This window comes from Lepidochelys olivacea (genome assembly GCF_965140295.1).
Source record: "Lepidochelys olivacea isolate rLepOli2 genome assembly, chromosome: 11".
NCBI lineage: Eukaryota > Metazoa > Chordata > Testudines > Cheloniidae > Lepidochelys > Lepidochelys olivacea.
Genome location: NC_140421.1, coordinates 29,669,602 through 29,687,375, shown reverse-complemented (window position 1 = coordinate 29,687,375; position 17,774 = coordinate 29,669,602). Strand labels below are relative to the sequence as shown.

The 17,774-nt window shown below is 41.3% G+C and overlaps 1 protein-coding gene across 1 annotated transcript in view; it reads right to left on the bottom strand.

Annotated features, from left to right (window-relative positions):
- Window positions 1-4,132: 4,132 nt before the first annotated feature.
- The window catches only part of GALNT13 (polypeptide N-acetylgalactosaminyltransferase 13), a gene marked incomplete at its 3' end in the record, with an annotated part of 686,573 nt that continues 672,931 nt past the window's right edge, over window positions 4,133-17,774 (bottom strand). The window contains exon 15 of the mRNA XM_084642901.1: window positions 4,133-8,823. Coding sequence (XP_084499027.1) covers window positions 8,683-8,823 — 141 coding nt within the window. The remainder of the gene's footprint in view (window positions 8,824-17,774) is intronic.

The window sequence follows — 17,774 nt, the reverse complement described above, 5'->3', positions numbered from 1 at the left end:
AGTGAGTAGTCTCTTTGCAGCAATTATATCTTGTGTGTGTGTGGGGGGAAATGGTGTGGGTGGTAAGATAGTTGGGAAGCGCTGAGCCATTACTGGCATGGATTGTCAGTGCCCACTTGAGGGAGGCAAGATGCCAGCTTTTCTTAAAGAAGGTATTTTTATACCTTCCTCAACAAACTCTCCAGCTCTCACTGTCTTCAATGTTCCTTTTCTGGGGGGAAGATTTTCCAGGTACTTGTGGTGAGGACAGCCATCAGAATTAGGGTTCCTCTGTCTTCTGAGTCTCAATCAGTTTAGCTTTAGGTCTGAGCCATAGATTCTACTGGTTATGCTAGTTGATGATCTCCTGCTACTGATGTATGAAGATTAGAAGTGAATGTCTAGACCTGTCAGCTGTATTCGGTATCGTTCACCAGAGGTGTAAATGCACTGGCAGGCCCCAGAAGGGGGAGATGAAGTCAATCTGGATTGTTTCCACTACTTTTTTGCTGAAAGATCTGAGGTTGTTAGCACTGGGTAGTTGCTTACCTGCATCTAGCTTTTTCTCATTCAGGGTTCCACATTCAGTCACATCTCTTCAGAGTGTACAAAGGACAGCAAAGAAGGGTGGTGAGGAAGTACAATGTGGGCTGGCAGAATCTTCAGCATGTGGAATACTCTCCGCATTCTATTTCCATTTTATCCACTCTTGTTGATGCAACTGAAGGATTAGCACTCCCAGGGAGCTTAAATTATGCCCTTACAGAGTGCAAGCAACAGTAGGAAAGGGAGTCTAACACATTAAGTAAATTCAGGAGTCAATTGCTGCACCTGCTGCCTTGTCCCACTTGATCGTAGATCCTGGATCAGGATCAACAGGCTACTCACTCTCTGGCTTCATCAGGGTTGCCACAACCATGCACCAGGTTGTCTTAGAATGTATCCCTAGAGGTCATGTAGTCCAGTCCCCAGCACTGAGGCACGACCACATACCTAGACCATCCTTGACAGATGTTCGTCTAACCTGTTCTTAAAGATGTGTATTCAAAAATAAAATCTATATAAGGAAATTGTAAAATCTATATAAGGAAATAATTTAATTCTGTTCCATACTTACAAACAGAGACCCTAATCCTGCATGTACCTTTTTATGATGTTCCATGGACTATTCACATGGGATCATCCTACATAGGATCAGAGCATTAGGGCCAAATGTTGCAGACCCTACTCAACAAAACTCCTATTAAAATAAGTTTTGGGACTGAATTCTGAGACCTGCAGAGTGTCTGTGGAATAGAGACCTGATCATGTGAGTTGCTGAGTGCCCTCACCTCCACTAACCCCCTCAGAGGAGTTTTGCCAGCATAAGGACTTCAAAATTTGACACATTGTGCCGGGACGAGAGAAAATATATATTTTTATTAAGGAAAACAAATTGTTGACTGTTGCTCCTTCTCTAATTTTAGCATTAACTTATTAACTTTTTGAGTGCAGAGCAGAAAAGAAACATACCTCAATTTCTGCATTCATTACTCACAAATAGATTATTTGGTGACTCATTTATCAATTCACATACTGTAATTAACATGAGCCCTACAGTTAATTGCATCTTTACAAAATAGTTTCATAATCACTGTAGTGGTTTCAAAATCATCTATTAATCTCATAGATGTGCTGAATGTTGTATATAAACAAGCGTTCATCAGAAATAAATAGATGAGTAAACATTTCTGAGGCAGTCTAGATAATTTTAGAATGAGAAAATACTGATGGTGGTGTACTCTGACAAAGAGCTGTTTAAAAGATATTTCTGCCTCTATATTTGAATAGACAAGGGTGCCAGCATTCAGGGAGATATTTTGTTAATTGGGATGATAAACTACGAAGAAATCAGTACAGTTTATAATGTCTGCATATTATACTACAAAGGGAAAGTCTGAAAGGATTTTTTTTGTTAAATCCATTTCTGAAATTGCTGCTATTAAAAAAATCTTCAGCAATTCTGTATAAATAACTCAAATTATTGCTTATCAAAGCTAAATAAATAAAAAAATAAAAGTATCACTTTCCCTTGACATTTCAAGAGGTTAATACAAGGAGATTTGGGTTCATCAAGCAATTAGAATTCACAATAGAATTTAAAATAATCTAATAATGGTTTGCCATTATTCCTCCTAAAATTTATTATGAATCACTTTCTCTACAGAGTAGGAGATTATTAACTGGACTAGTATTCTTCCTCTCCTAGTCTCCTGAGATGGATTTAATTTTGATTTTATTCACAAATTCTTTCTTTTCTGATAGCCTCTCTCTTTGCCTCTTGCTAGAAATTATCCTGTCAATGCACCATCAAAATGTTGATTTTTTACCTCTGGTCATTAACATAGACTATACTGAATATCTGTTGCTTTAAGTATAAAAAGATTCCAGATTTCCCTTATTTCTCTGTAATCAGAGACTATTGTTATGAGCTATGGATGAAAAGCATCATGAATCAGCAATCATAATTGTGGTATAAGATTGTCCAGCTTGGTCCCTTTGCCAGAAGAAATGAGAAATAACACATGCATTTGGATGAAAACTATTTCCTTCCCATTGACAGAGTTTTTGAAAATTGTACATTTGATTAAATATATGAACAGGATGTGCCATGCAATTTGGATTTAGGAAAGTTGATCTATTAAGAATTGATCTGTATGACCCAGACTTTTATATATTCCTTTATTTTGGTGCTATTACAATTTTAATCATGGACCATGTAGTGGAGAGTTCACTGTGCTTTGATGCTGCAAGCTGAACCTGGAACTGAGCTATAAGAAAAGAGGTACTAATGTATGTCTTGATTTCATTTTACCAGCCACCCTTTTTGAATAGCAGAAAGGAATGACCCTCTGGGACATTGGCAGGAATGCATGTGACAGACTGCCAGTGTCTGTTATGATGTTAAGGCAGGGACAGACCAGAACAATCCTTATGACTGATTATGATCACCCTTTTGTTTTAGGATAAGTTATAATGTCTACTCTGGTTTCCTATATGTATTACAAATTAGGCACTCTCGTTAAATATACATTTCTTTGTTTTAAGGTTTAATAAGTAAAAGACAGGATCTTGTATTGTGTCTATGTTAAGGAGATTCAAAATAAACTGACACTGTTTGTATTCTCAAAGGTCTCTGTAAAAAGACTGTTTGTGTGAATGAGGAATGTATGCATCAGGAAAAGATAAGGTGTGAAGGCCATTTTTATATCCAGATGGTCAAGGAAAAAGGAGTAAAGAGACTTAACGACACCAGAAAATCATCAACGCGCATCCAGAATGAAGGAAGGGCAAATTGATGACCCTGAGGTGAAGGCTGGCACCCCTAAAGACGGGACAATTGATTAAATCGGAACCAGTACAGGATAACCCTCTCAGAGGTGTATTGGAATGTTTACATCAAAAGATACACCAATTAAGAAGTAACCGGTCACAAACTGACACAGCAAAATCATAGACTTTAATAGAGAAAAAAGACTATAAGAACAGAGCGCTTGCCCATGGGACTTTGGGTTTGTCTTGCCACACTCCAGGAGCATCGGATTGCAACCGACAGAGCCCTGCTTCCCTCTGCGACCAATTTGGCTGGCCACTAGATTGATCCAGACTCTGGACTGGTAACTATCAACACCAACGGGCAGGACTCTCTCTCTCTCTGTGTGTGTGATTGAAAAGCATATGCTAACTGTTGTATTCTCAATAAATGCGGCATGCTGCCTTCTTCCCTATAAAGATCCTGTGTGGTTCTTATAAGTATAACAGAGGGTCAAGAGATCTATTTCAGCTTCCAGGACTGGGGTCTTGGATAGTACAACATGGACAGTGCCAGCCATTTTTGACTGAGACAGTTTATATGCACTTCTTTATAGTACACCCAGATAGCAATAACCATTCTGGATATTTCTGTGCAAATTTACGATGTGCATAAAGGGCCTTAATGTAAATAGTATGTATTTGAAAATAATAGTCTAGTTCATAATATAGATCAACAATTGAACATGAAAGACATAATTGTACAGCTATCAAAAGACAATATACACCAGAAGAAAACTAAACTGGTATATTTTTATTCTACAAAAATGTATAAATATTTAAATTTACAGCAAAGAGTACCAGACCATTAAATAACTGTTACAACATTTAAAATGTGTAATTCTTTATTCACAATCTACCTTTGTAAATTTCATTTGAGTTTGTGTCTCAAGCACTTCTTCAGGATGCTTTATAAGTGAGTCCTCTAAATAAACTGACATCCCAGCCTCTTCTAGTTCACAGAGAACAGAAAATACACAAGAGTCCATACTTTATAGATAACTTTCTTTTTAAATAGAGACATACTATTTTGTATACTTAAAATCATAATGGCTATGTTTGAAAAGAAACACACTTATCAAGCTCTCCTGAATATATGCTATTTGAGAATGAAATGGGGGCTTCAATATATATGAACAAGACTTGATTTAAGAAGTTATTGAATGTAAGAAGAACACTGACACTAAAATTCACATAACCTAGTTAAAACACATTGCTGGTGTTCATTCAACACCTTAAGATAATTCAATAGCTTATATTTAGTAGCAGTTTAAACATGGTGTAATCTTACCAGATGTGTTCTGATACCATACAGTATAACAGCTAACTTTATCTATTCCCTATATTGAAATACAGAAAACAGAATGATGGTTAGTGGTAGACAAAGAGAATTCTGAAGTGATAGCTGTCACAATAGCTAATTAAATCTTTTATGTCCTGCTCAATTATGGGCATTAAAGATTTTCAGATGATGGATATAATGCGTAAGGATTTATGAATTGTGACATTTACCAACACTTAAGTTCTTTTTATTTCCCCACACTGTTCATACCATTGAAAGCAATACAATCTACAGTATTTAATAGCTCTAAGCTTAAGCATCTGACCAAGGATTGCTGAGGACTGTATTCAGCATCTACAAATCAGATGCAACTAAAATGTATGTGATCAGATATGATCTTTGCTTTCAAGTGCAAAATGCAGAATACGTAGGTTAGAAGTACAGTACTTGTCCTTTCTTAGATATGTTATTCATACTAGTTTGCAATAAAACAAAAATCAAACAAAGAAACTAACAAAAAATATTCCAAGGAATAGGGCATTACATCAGTCCAGATCGACCCTTCCAGTCAAAACTAACTCAATCTGTTTTATAATTTAACTTGTTCTCATATTTTACAACAGTTCTCTCCTCCCCAAGTAATTCCTGAAGGTACAGGAGTAATGAGAAACTGCAGCACTTTTGTCCTATTTACAGTAATAACCTGCCCTTCAAAACGCACACTTTGTTCAATGCTGTTAACATGTTGCTCTAGCCTTGTGTCCGGCTTTCATTCCCTGAAAGCAACTCTTGGAAAATATGAGAACTGGAATTTCTGTTCCACTAGTAGTAATAATAATATTCAGCATTTATATAGCTCTTTACATTTTAAACACACTGTACAAACACTATTTGTTAATCCTCACAAGACCCTGGGAGGTAGGGAAGAATTAGCTTCATTTTACAGATGGGGAGACAGATTCAGAGGTTAAGGACTAATTTTTTCAAATATGGCCTTTAATTGTGGGTGCCTCAGTCTGTGGGTATCCCACTTTGGATAGCGCAAATGTATGCAACCAAAATTAAACACCGCTTTTGAATAATTTTGGCCTAAATGACTTGCCAAAGCCAACAGAAATTCAATCTTAGGATTTGGAATTAGAACCTAGAAAGTTCCTAGTCTTATGCTCATTAAACTACCCTCAGTACTAAGGACACGCTATACCACTGCTGTGCTGAGAGACCATCTCTCAAACTGCATGAGAATTTAAGATGGCCCTGGAGTATCTCAAAAGCAACACAATAGCCAGTTGGTGAGTGGCAGGACATCTCTCCTCAGCCAAGTTGCTTATATTAGATTTCCTTTTGGTGGCTTATTTGGTTCCTATACTCCTTAAATAGGGAGTAAAATTTAGGGCTTAATCTCACTGAAGTCAAACAGCATACTTACAGCGCGTAAAGCTAACACATGTGTAAGTGTTTGAAGAATGAGGCCTTATGTTCTAGCTGTAATGCAAGTCTGACAAGCCTTTGAACTATATTTCTGCTCTAAACATGGTACTGTGCTCAGTGTCATTATCCATCAGTAAGCATAAAATAAAACAAACGTATTTTTTTCTTTTTTCGAAGTCAAGCAGCTCATATATAATAGAGCAGTGCAGTTGTTGATATAATAAAGGTGCATCAACTGTAACCAAGGAGTATAACAGTCCATATTCATTGCCACAATCCACTTTATACAGAGAAAAAGTATTAAACACTGTAGTACAGCATGCCTAGCAAAGAAAAGTCGAACAGTTTCATGATCTGTATTTGAGACTCAGCTCTTGAAATCAACCTTGATATTGTACCATTCTCTCATTACTTTCCAATAATGTCAATAATACTGCGCAATCAGAAATGTATAGTGCAACTGCACTTAGCAACCTTTGCAAGTTGCAGTGAGATAAGTGAGATATTATTTAATAAGAATATTAGAGGTTAAAAAAAGATGGCAGGCACCATCATATGCACTCCTCTGACATTGCTAAATGGTGTTAGACATGATAGTAGTTCCCACCAGCACCACTATTGTTACAGGGGCACTATCAAGGTAAGTAGCCAAATAAGTGATCTATCAGCATGAATTTCAAAATAAGGGTGTGAATGGGCCAACAGACCTTTGAAAGGTGACGACTGAAAAATGCAATAATTTGTTCTGCATTAAGGTTGGCATTTAAATGATTTTGTTTGTGATTTTGTAATGTTCCTTTCATGTAGTAAAATTATAGCCCTGTTCAGTTTTGATAGCTGTTAAGCTATAACGTGAACAATTTGTGTGTGTGTTAAAAAAAGACAAGATATGATGGCTTGAAAAGCAGCTACTGTGTATGCATAGTAATGATTTTTCAAATTTAATATGCATTTGGTATTCATTTAATGATCCATATCACGAAAATGTGCATGAAATATCAATCCATAGTATGCAAATACATGGTACTGGTAATACACATTCACCAAAGGAGCCAGTACACAGAAAATGAAGTCAGTTTCATCTTCCCGCTCCTAACACAATGCAACAGGCTGTGTTTGGGGAAGTGTGGGTGGTTGGTTGGGATAGAATTTATCCCCTATCCCTGGGTAGGATGCTGCCCATATTGCTCAGCAGCCTTTCTGTGGCTGCTGCTCTATTCCCGGCTCTGCTGTGCTGGGACCTCCCATGACCCTTATGCCCCTGGGCAAATGACATACATTAAGCCTATTGCACTATTAAGCCTATTAAGCCCAAGCATTGTAAAAGCCGATCCATTATGTGGCGATACGCGCGAGAGGGTTTAGCTCAAATGTCGGTGTTATGAACATGTATTAAAACAACACAAAACACTTTTGCAAACTCTTACTGTGTTTGTTGATATGGGATTGGTTCCTATGAAGCCTTTGATACTACAGCTTGTCAGCAGCACATTTTTAATATCCATGTTAAGAAAAGAGAATAAAAGAAATTAAGAGACAAACTATTATTTTAAAATATAAATACGCATCTATCATAAACCTATTAAAGCAAGAAAGTTCAGAGTCCTTCCATAGCCTGTTCCTTTGTGCATAGGTATTTTAGGGATCTCCAAACTTTGGATCCCCTTGTATACATTAGGCAGTCTGCTGCTATATTTATGCTCAAACCAAGAGGCTACAGATTGAGCTTCAGCCTAACTTTTGACTCAGATGGCCAAATTCTGGTACCAGTTCCATTCTCCATCCATGAAACCATTTGGGGTTAATGGAGGTGCACACAGGTAAATGAGGCCCATAGTGATTTGTCTTCCTATTGTACAGGATACATGGGTAATTCCATCTGCATTAAACTGGGTTACTCATGTATGTTGCCCACTTTCTTTAATATCATTCAAACATTTTTTGCTGAAGTTTCATTTATGATATAGTTTCCATTTCTTACTGCATTCTTTGTTCAGTTTTGCTGCTTTTATAAAGAACTCTTATGTATAGCGATTTCATTGTTCCTGGCACAAAACATGAAACATTCGTTATGTACAGTAAATTTACTGCTCAGTAACCCTTTCAGTTTAATACTTCATTGAGTACCAAATGACACTAGATAGCAACTAATATTCTCATCATGTTGCTATGGAGGGCCAGAACGAATACATTACATTTATAAAACAACTGATATAATCTTTCACAACTAAGTTAGTGTCATAAGGCATTTTACATCATGTCACTTTCAAGCAATATTATGTGACATAACCAGAAAACAAAACTCCCAAACCTTTTGATATTAGGCTCAAAGGTTTTTCTGGAAATACTTTTCCAAGTGCGTCTGGTATTGATAGTAGCATATATTATGCTATTTATAGCTTCTAATGTGCTTCTTTTGAATGGACACAACTTTCAAAGGGGCATGTGGAAACATGCCATAACAAGCAAAAAACCAAATGACTTTGCTCTGATAGTTGGACTTCTAAGAGGGCTTCAAAGCCTTTCATTTCACCAAGAACAAAGGAAGGGGAATATCCTTTCCTCTGATTCAAATAAGTGAAGAATGAAAGCCTAGACACGTTACAAGGCCTGAGGGAACATGCAAAGTCTCTTTAGCTTTAGGCACCCAAGGTCATGTTACGTAGCAGCCACTGCTGGGAACGCCTTTCACTGCAGTCCTTCATGGTTGGAACCATTTTGTCCTCCTCAGATGGCTCATCGAGACACTGGTTACTGTTGACATGCCGCAATGTAAGCCGCTGTAACAACAAACAAAAATAAATGAAATAATTGTCAAAAGATAATTAATGTTGTGAATTGAATATTAATAATTCTAATCTTAATCTAGCTACTTTAATGGTCACAAGAAACAAGTGTTTCATCCTAAAGCATATGTCCCTGTTCAAACTGTGTGTCATCCACTAAGTAACCACTACCACTTGTACAGCTCTGACACAATGAACACCAACACCCTGTATCATGCCACTTTTCACATTTTTGATTAAAATAACGGGCTCACCTTTTTTAGATGTATGTCAAGGCCATCCCACTTAAGGAGTGAGGGACTGTGATGTATGTGTAAAAAAAAGTTCAAATTAAGTGCAAGTGAATATTATTACAAAGCAATTATGTTTAGGTTCAAGGAATCAAAGGTCCAATCCAAAGTCGTGTCTCCCTTTCCATATTCCTCACCTTTACATTTGTGGGGATTATAGCATGTGCAACTGAGGGTGGATTTTACACACATCAGCAGTCAACCATTGTTTCCAAAAAAATAATCCTTAAAATATTTTTCAGTTCTCTTCTCAAAAAGTTTGATAATGCAATCACAGTGCACTAAAATGATTACCACTACTATAATACTGAGCAGAACCCCAGAGCCAGCACAGTGGCTCAACAGGCCAAGGTAAAATGTCTCTGGATTGCAGTGCTGCCCAAATTGCATTCCCCCAAGGATTTTACTTCGTGTGATTGTGGTAGGTCTTTGGTTACGGGGGGTTAGTCAAGGTAATGGCAGGGAACCAGATTTGGCAGCATTCTTTCACACACGGCTGATCTGGAGCTAACATTGATATGACGGCAGTCACAGGGAAGTGCAGTATGGCTCCAAGCCTATTCCATCCAGGAAATGTTTCCCTCACATCCCCTTCACAGGAAGGTGCCAATGGAAAACTCTGAGTGAATTGGAAATTATTTGGGGAGGCCCCAAAATACGTGATCAGTCAAAATATCTGCATTTGATTTCTGATTACAACAGACTGTCTTACTTCATAGCATATCAAATCAACACCATGTGTACAATGTTGCTTACACACACACACACGTACGTGAGCAAGAGAAAAATTAGGTACACTTCAAGTGTGTTACGTGAGTGAGCATACCAAGTGCTGGACGCTCTGTGTTAAAGTACCTCCTAAGGAAAGCAGATAGCCTTTCCTCCCTTGAACTCTGTGTACAAACTTTTTAAAATATGCAGCATCTTCCTATCTAAAGATCATATATTTCCTTTGTTGGGGGAGCTAAAGGAGACTGAAACAAAGCATTAGGAAACTGTTGTACTTACTAAAGAACTTGGTACCAGTTTTGAAACACCTAGTACTCTATCCACAGATGGGGTAACATTCAAAAGCAAACCTTCATCTCCATGCATACACATAAATACATCCTAAATTTCTCATCTGTGGGAGAATTATGTAATTCATATTTTAAAATGTACAGTAGCAACCCCTGACTGTAATGTTGTAGAACAGCAGTGTCAAACATATGACCCAAGGTTTCAGAGTAACAGCCGTGTTAGTCTGTATTCGCAAAAAGAAAAGGAGTACTTGTGGCACCTTAGAGACTAACCAATTTATTTGAGCATAAGCTTTCGTGAGCTACAGCTCACTCGATGAAGTGAGCTGTAGCTCACGAAAGCTTATGCTCAAATAAATTGGTTAGTCTCTAAGGTGCCACAAGTACTCCTTTTCTTTTTGCGATGACCCAAGGTGAAATTTAATCTGTCCTTCCAAGAGATTAAACATCAGCTCAGCTGTCCCCCACAGCAATGGCACATTCAAAATGTCAATAAGCGTCTTGCTCCAGAACTTACTGGAACACTGGATTATTGGATAGAATCCTATCCCTCCTCCTCCCCCAGAAATCAGCATGTAGATGGGAGAGGGATTTTACTCAAAAGAAGCTTAAGATCTCTAATTTAGACCAATCATTATATCATGTATTGTTAATTATCAATGGCCTTTCAAGGTTAGTGTTTATTATGAACTCAATACTTCTCCAGTAAAAGACCCCCTGTTTGCTGAAGTGCCTGAAAGAGAAGTTCTCTTCAGTTTATGAAAATAAATGTAAAGGCTTTCCCCACCTTTTTGCTCTACAGTATTGTATAAAGCATTCTGAAATGCTTATGTGATGTGATCAAACAAGGCTAGAACCATTCAACCTTATGTGTCAAGGTTCCTCCCCCACTCTGAACTCTAGGGTACAGATGTGGGGACCTGCATGAAAACCTCCTAAGCTTATCTTTACCAGCTTAGGTCAAAACTTCCCCAAGGTAACAAATATTACCCCCGTTATCCTTGGAATGGCCGCTACCACCACCAAACTAATACTGGTTACTGGGGAAGAGCTGTTTGGACGCGTCCTTCCCCCCAAAATACTTCCCAAAACCTTGCACCCCACTTCCTGGACAAGGTTTGGTAAAAAGCCTCACCAATTTGCCTAGGTGACTACAGACCCAGACCCTTGGATCTTAAGAACAATGAACAATCCTCCCAACACTTGCACTCCCCCTTTCCTGGGAAATGTTGGATAAAAAGCCTCACCAATTTGCATAGGTGACCACAGACCCAAACCCTTGGATCTGAGAACAATGAAAAAGCATTCAGTGTTTTACAAGAAGACTTTTAATAAAAAATAGAAGTAAATAGAAATAAAGAAATCCCCCCTGTAAAATCAGGATGGTATATATCTTACAGGGTAATTAGATTCAAAAACATAGAGAACCCCTCTAGGCAAAACCTTAAGTTACAAAAAAGATACACAGACAGAAATAGTTATTCTATTCAGCACAATTCTTTTCTCAGCCATTTAAAGAAATCATAATCTAACACATACCTAGCTAGATTACTTACTAAAAGTTCTAAGACTCCATTCCTGTTCTGTCCCCGGCCAAGACGACTACAGACAGACACCCAAACCCTTTGTTTCTCTCCCTCCTCCCAGCTTTTGAAAGTATCTTGTCTCCTCATTGGTCATTTTGGTCAGGTGCCAGTGAGGTTACCTTTAGCTTCTTAACCCTTTACAGGTGAGAGGAGCTTTCCCCTGGCCAGGAGGGATTTCAAAGGGGTTTACCCTTCCCTTTATATTTATGACACGCCCCCCAAATCTCAGCTAGGGTGAAACACTGGCTGGGATTTCTTCCTGGAGCTCTAGGAAAACAGAGTTAATAAGACACATGCATCTCTAAATATACTACCAAGTACATAAGGACTAACAATATTTTCCACATCTCAAGGACGATTTTAACCAGTTGATTCTGGGAAACTTTCACGGGAGAGTGCATCAGCCACTTTGTTAGAAGCTCCTGAGATGTGTTGGATGTCGAAATCAAAATCTTGGAGAGCTAAACTCCACCGAAGAAGTTTTCTGTTAGTTTCTTTGACGGTGTGAAGCCACTTTAGTGCAGCATGGTCGGTTTGCAGGTGGAAACGCCGTCCCCAAACATATGGGCGTAGCTTTTCCAGAGCGTAGACAATGGCATAACATTCTTTTTCAGTGACTGACCAGTTGCTTTCCCTCTCAGACAGTTTTTTGCTGAGAAACACTACAGGGTGGAATTCTTGATCAGGTCCTTTCTGCATTAAAACTGCTCCCACACCACGCTCGGATGCATCTGTGGTTACTAGGAACGGTTTGTCAAAGTCTGGGGCCCTTAGTACAGGGTCAGACATGAGTGTCGCTTTAAGCTTGTTAAAGGCCTTCTGACACTTTCCGGTCCACTGAACAGCATTTGGCTGTTTCTTTTTGGTTAGGTCTGTCAGTGGGGCAGCGATTTGGCTGTAGTGCGGTACAAATCGTCTGTAATAACCGGCCAAGCCTAAGAAGGATTGAACCTGTTTCTTTGACCTTGGGACAGGCCACTTTTGGATAGCATCCACTTTGGCCTGTAGGGGGCTGATAGTTCCTTGACCCACCTGGTGTCCAAGGTAAGTCACTCTGTTTAGGCCTATTTGACACTTCTTAGCCTTAACAGTTAGTCCTGCCTCCCTTATGCGCTCAAGGACTTTTTGTAGATGTTCCAGGTGGTCTGCCCAGGAATCCGAAAATATGGCCACATCGTCAAGGTAGGCAACTGCATATTCTCCTAATCCCGCTAGGAGACCATCTACAAGTCTTTGGAAAGTGGCGGGTGCATTTCGCAGCCCGAAAGGGAGTACATTAAATTCATACAGCCCGAGATGTGTGATGAAGGCTGACCTTTCCTTGGCAGATTCATCTAGCGGTACCTGCCAGTACCCCTTGGTTAAGTCCAAGGTAGAGATGAACTGGGCCCTTCCCAGTTTCTCTAATAGTTCATCTGTGCGTGGCATGGGATAGTTGTCTGGGCGAGTTACAGCATTTAGCTTACGGTAGTCCACGCAAAAACGTATTTCCCCATCTGGTTTGGGAACTAGAACCACTGGAGATGCCCATGCACTTTCAGAGGGGCGGATTACCCCCATCTGTAACATATCCTGGATCTCCCGTTCTATAGCAGTTTTAGCTTGAGGAGACACCCGGTAAGGTTGGACCCTAATTGGGTGAGCATTACCTGTGTCAATGGAGTGGTATGCCCGTTCAGTCAGTCCTGGGGTGGCTGAGAACGTTGGCGCGTAGCTAGTGCACAGCTCCTGGATCTGCTGTCGCTGCATACGCCCAAGGGTCATGGAGAGGTTCACCTCTTCCACACCACCAGCACATTTCCCTTCGTAGTAGACACCTTCAGGCCACTCAGCATCGTCTCCTCCCTGGGCTGTAAACTGACAAACCTTTAATTCTCTGGAATAAAAGGGCTTTAGAGAATTAATATGATACACCTTAGGCTTTCGGTTGGAGGTGGGGAATGCTATGAGATAATTAACAGCTCCCAGGCGCTCCTGGACCACGAATGGCCCTTCCCACGATGCTTCCATTTTATGGGCCTGGAGCACCTTTAAGACCATGACCTGGTCTCCTACTTTGAAGGAACGCTCTCTGGCATGTTTATCATACCAGGCTTTTTGCTCTTTTTGAGCATCCTGTAAGTTTTCTCTAGCAAGGGCTAAAGAGGTTCGGAGGGTGTTTTGTAGGTTGGTTACAAAGTCCAGAATGTTAGTTCCTGGAGAAGGTGTAAATCCCTCCCATTGCTGCTTCACCAACTGCAATGGCCCCTTAACCTCACGGCCATATACAAGTTCAAATGGGGAAAACCCTAAACTGGGATGTGGTACAGCTCTGTAGGCAAAGAGCAACTGCTGCAATACTAGGTCCCAATCATTGGAGTGCTCATTTACGAATTTACGTATCATGGCCCCCAAAGTTCCATTAAACTTCTCCACCATGCCATTTGTTTGATGATGGTAAGGAGTGGCAACCAAGTGATTTACCCCATGAGCTTCCCAAAGGTTTTTCATAGTTCCTGCCAGGAAATTAGTCCCTGCATCTGTGAGGATGTCGGAGGGCCAACCTACCCTGGCAAAAATGTCTGCTAGTGCCTGGCACACACTTTTAGCCCTGGTGTTGCTTAGAGCTACTGCTTCCGGCCATCGGGTGGCAAAATCCATGAAAGTCAGTATGTACTGCTTTCCTCTGGGTGTCTTTTTCGGAAAAGGACCCAGAATATCCACAGCTACTCGCTGAAATGGAACTTCAATGATGGGGAGTGGCTGGAGAGGAGCTTTGACCTGGTCTTGGGGTTTTCCCACTCTTTGGCACACCTCACAAGACTGGACATAGGTAGAAACATCCTTGCCCATTCCCTCCCAGTGGAATGACCTCCCCAAACGGTCTTTGGTCCTGTTCACCCCAGCATGGCCACTAGGGTGATCATGGGCTAAGCTCAAGAGCTTGGCCCGGTATTTAGTTGGAACTACCAACTGTCTCTGAGGATGCCAGTCTTCCTGGTGTCCCCCAGAAAGAGTTTCCTTGTATAAAAGTCCTCTTTCTACAACAAACCTGGATCGATTAGAAGAGCTGAGAGGCGGTGGGTTGCTCCGTGCCGCCGTCCAAGCTCTCTGGAGGCTTTCATCTGCTTCCTGTTCGGTCTGGAACTGTTCCCTTGATGCTGGAGACATCAGTTCCTCATGGGATTGTGGACCTAGGCTTGGTCCCTCTGGAAGCGATATAGGGGATGGAGCTGTTTCTGTTGACTGTGAACCGCTCTCCGCTGGTGCACTATGTTGGGATTCAGGCTCCGGCTGAGCCTCTTGTGTAGGGTTATCGGCTGCTGCCAGTTCAGGTTCGGTGGGGCCCTCTGGTGTTGAGGTTGCAAGTACTGGATTCAGTGCTGACACGGGGTCTGGTGTTGGTTGTTTGGCTGGTTCCGGTTCTGGGACTGGTTCCGTCTGGGTCTCTGGGACTGGATCCACTACTGCTGTTGCAGACATTGGCCTGGGGTCCAGGTCCATCACCTCTGACTGGGTCCTGATAGAAGTTTCCGGAACAGAGCTAGGCCTCACGGCTTGTTTAGCCTGGTTGCGGGTGACCATTCCCACCCTCTTGGCCTGCTTCACATGATTGGCCAAGTCTTCCCCCAACAGCATGGGGATGGGATAATCATCATAGACTGCAAAAGTCCACATTCCTGACCAGCCCTTGTACTGGACAGGCAACTTGGCTGTAGGCAAATTGAAAGAGTTGGACTTGAAGGGTTGAATCGTCACTTGGATCTCTGGGTTGATTAAATTGGGGTCCACTAAGGAAGCATGGATAGCTGACACTTGTGCTCCGGTGTCCCTCCACGCGGTGACCTTCTTCCCACCCACACTCACAGTTTCCCTCCGCTCCAAGGGTATCTGGGAGGTATCTGGGCCTGTGGACCTCTGGTGTGATTCCGGTGCAATGAACTGTAACCTGTTGGGGTTCTTGGGGCAGTTGGCCTTTACATGCCCCAGCTCGTTACATTTAAAACATCGTCCAGCTGACGGGTCACCGGGGCGAGGTGGGTTGCTGGAGAACGGGGTGGTGGGACGATAAGGGGTCTGGAGGGTTCTTTGGGAGGTAGGTGGGGCTTTGGGCGGCCCCCGGTAATAGGGTGTGGTCTGGGGTGGTCCCTTCTGGTCTCCGCTCCAACTGCGACCAGTTTTCTTCTTCTCTGCCACCTCCACCCATCTGGCTCCAATCTCTCCTGCCTCAATTACAGTTTTGGGTTTCCCATCTAGGATGTATCTTTCTATTTCCTCAGGAACACCCTCTAAGAATTGTTCCATTTGCATTAGGAAGGGCAAATTTACTGGAGATTCAACACTTGCTCCTGATATCCAGGCATCCCAATGTTTTACAATGTGGTAGGCATGTCGGGTAAATGACATGTCTGGTTTCCACCTTAGGGCTCTGAACCTCCGACGAGACTGCTCGGGTGTTATCCCCATTCTGACTCTCGCCTTGGATTTAAACAGTTCATACTTGTTCATGTGTTCTTTAGGCATTTCAGCTGCCACCTCAGCTAAGGGTCCACTGAGCTGCGGCCTCAGCTCTACCATGTATTGGTCAGTAGAGATGTTGTACCCAAGGCAGGCCCTTTCGAAGTTTTCTAAGAAGGCCTCAGTATCATCACCTGCCTTGTAGGTGGGGAACTTTCTGGGATGGGAAGTGGTACCTGGAGAAGGATTGCTAGGGTTTGTTGGTATATTCTGCTGGGCCTTTATCCTCTCCATCTCCTCCACATGCTTCCTTGCCTCCATTTCCCTCTTGTGGGCAGCCTCCTGTACCTCCTTCTCCAGCCGCATGAGTTCTATCTGTCTTTCATGTTCCCTTTGTTTTTCCTCAGCCTGAAATTTGGCTAATTCCAGCTGTAGTCGAGCTGAGGATTTGGCCATTCTAACCTCTCTGTTTTTAACTAACTTTACACCCGAGGTTTAGAAATAAACAAACAAAACTTGGCTGTAAACTTTTGCTGTGCTGGAATAGAGTACCTATTCTCTGATAGTGATTGTCAGCCTACAGAAAAAGACAATTCCCTTGTCTCTGCTCTGGGCCCAAATTAAAGCAAAAAACCTCCAACTACTTGGAAAACTGCTTACCCAGCCCAAAGAAAAAAAAAATTTCTTTTCAAACCTGTGCTCCTTGTAAAACAAAAAAAAAAAAATCAAAATCCAAAAAAAAAAAACCCTGCCACTTTTGTCTCCAGGCAAATGGGTAGAGCACACACCCCCTATTTACTTTTAGGAAGAAAAGAAAAAAAAAAACCTCTGGGTTGGAAGACTGTGAATTTCCCTGCAGGAGTTAAGTACCCTGCCTCCAGGCAAGAAAACCTGCAATTCACAAGATAATCCCCTTTTGTCTCTGCTTGGCCACAAAGCAGAGAGAAACCAAGCTGCTTTCAGTTTCAAAGCTGCCTTCTGGACTTCCTAAAAATTCCTTTTTAAAATCTGTATTTCTAGTTCAAAAAATCTCAACTGGATCTCAAAATGATTTCAGGTTAATCCCACCGCTGCCACCATGTCAAGGTTCCTCCCCCACTCTGAACTCTAGGGTACAGATGTGGGGACCTGCATGAAAACCTCCTAAGCTTATCTTTACCAGCTTAGGTCAAAACTTCCCCAAGGTAACAAATATTACCCCCGTTATCCTTGGAATGGCCGCTACCACCACCAAACTAATACTGGTTACTGGGGAAGAGCTGTTTGGACGCGTCCTTCCCCCCAAAATACTTCCCAAAACCTTGCACCCCACTTCCTGGACAAGGTTTGGTAAAAAGCCTCACCAATTTGCCTAGGTGACTACAGACCCAGACCCTTGGATCTTAAGAACAATGAACAATCCTCCCAACACTTGCACTCCCCCTTTCCTGGGAAATGTTGGATAAAAAGCCTCACCAATTTGCATAGGTGACCACAGACCCAAACCCTTGGATCTGAGAACAATGAAAAAGCATTCAGTGTTTTACAAGAAGACTTTTAATAAAAAATAGAAGTAAATAGAAATAAAGAAATCCCCCCTGTAAAATCAGGATGGTATATATCTTACAGGGTAA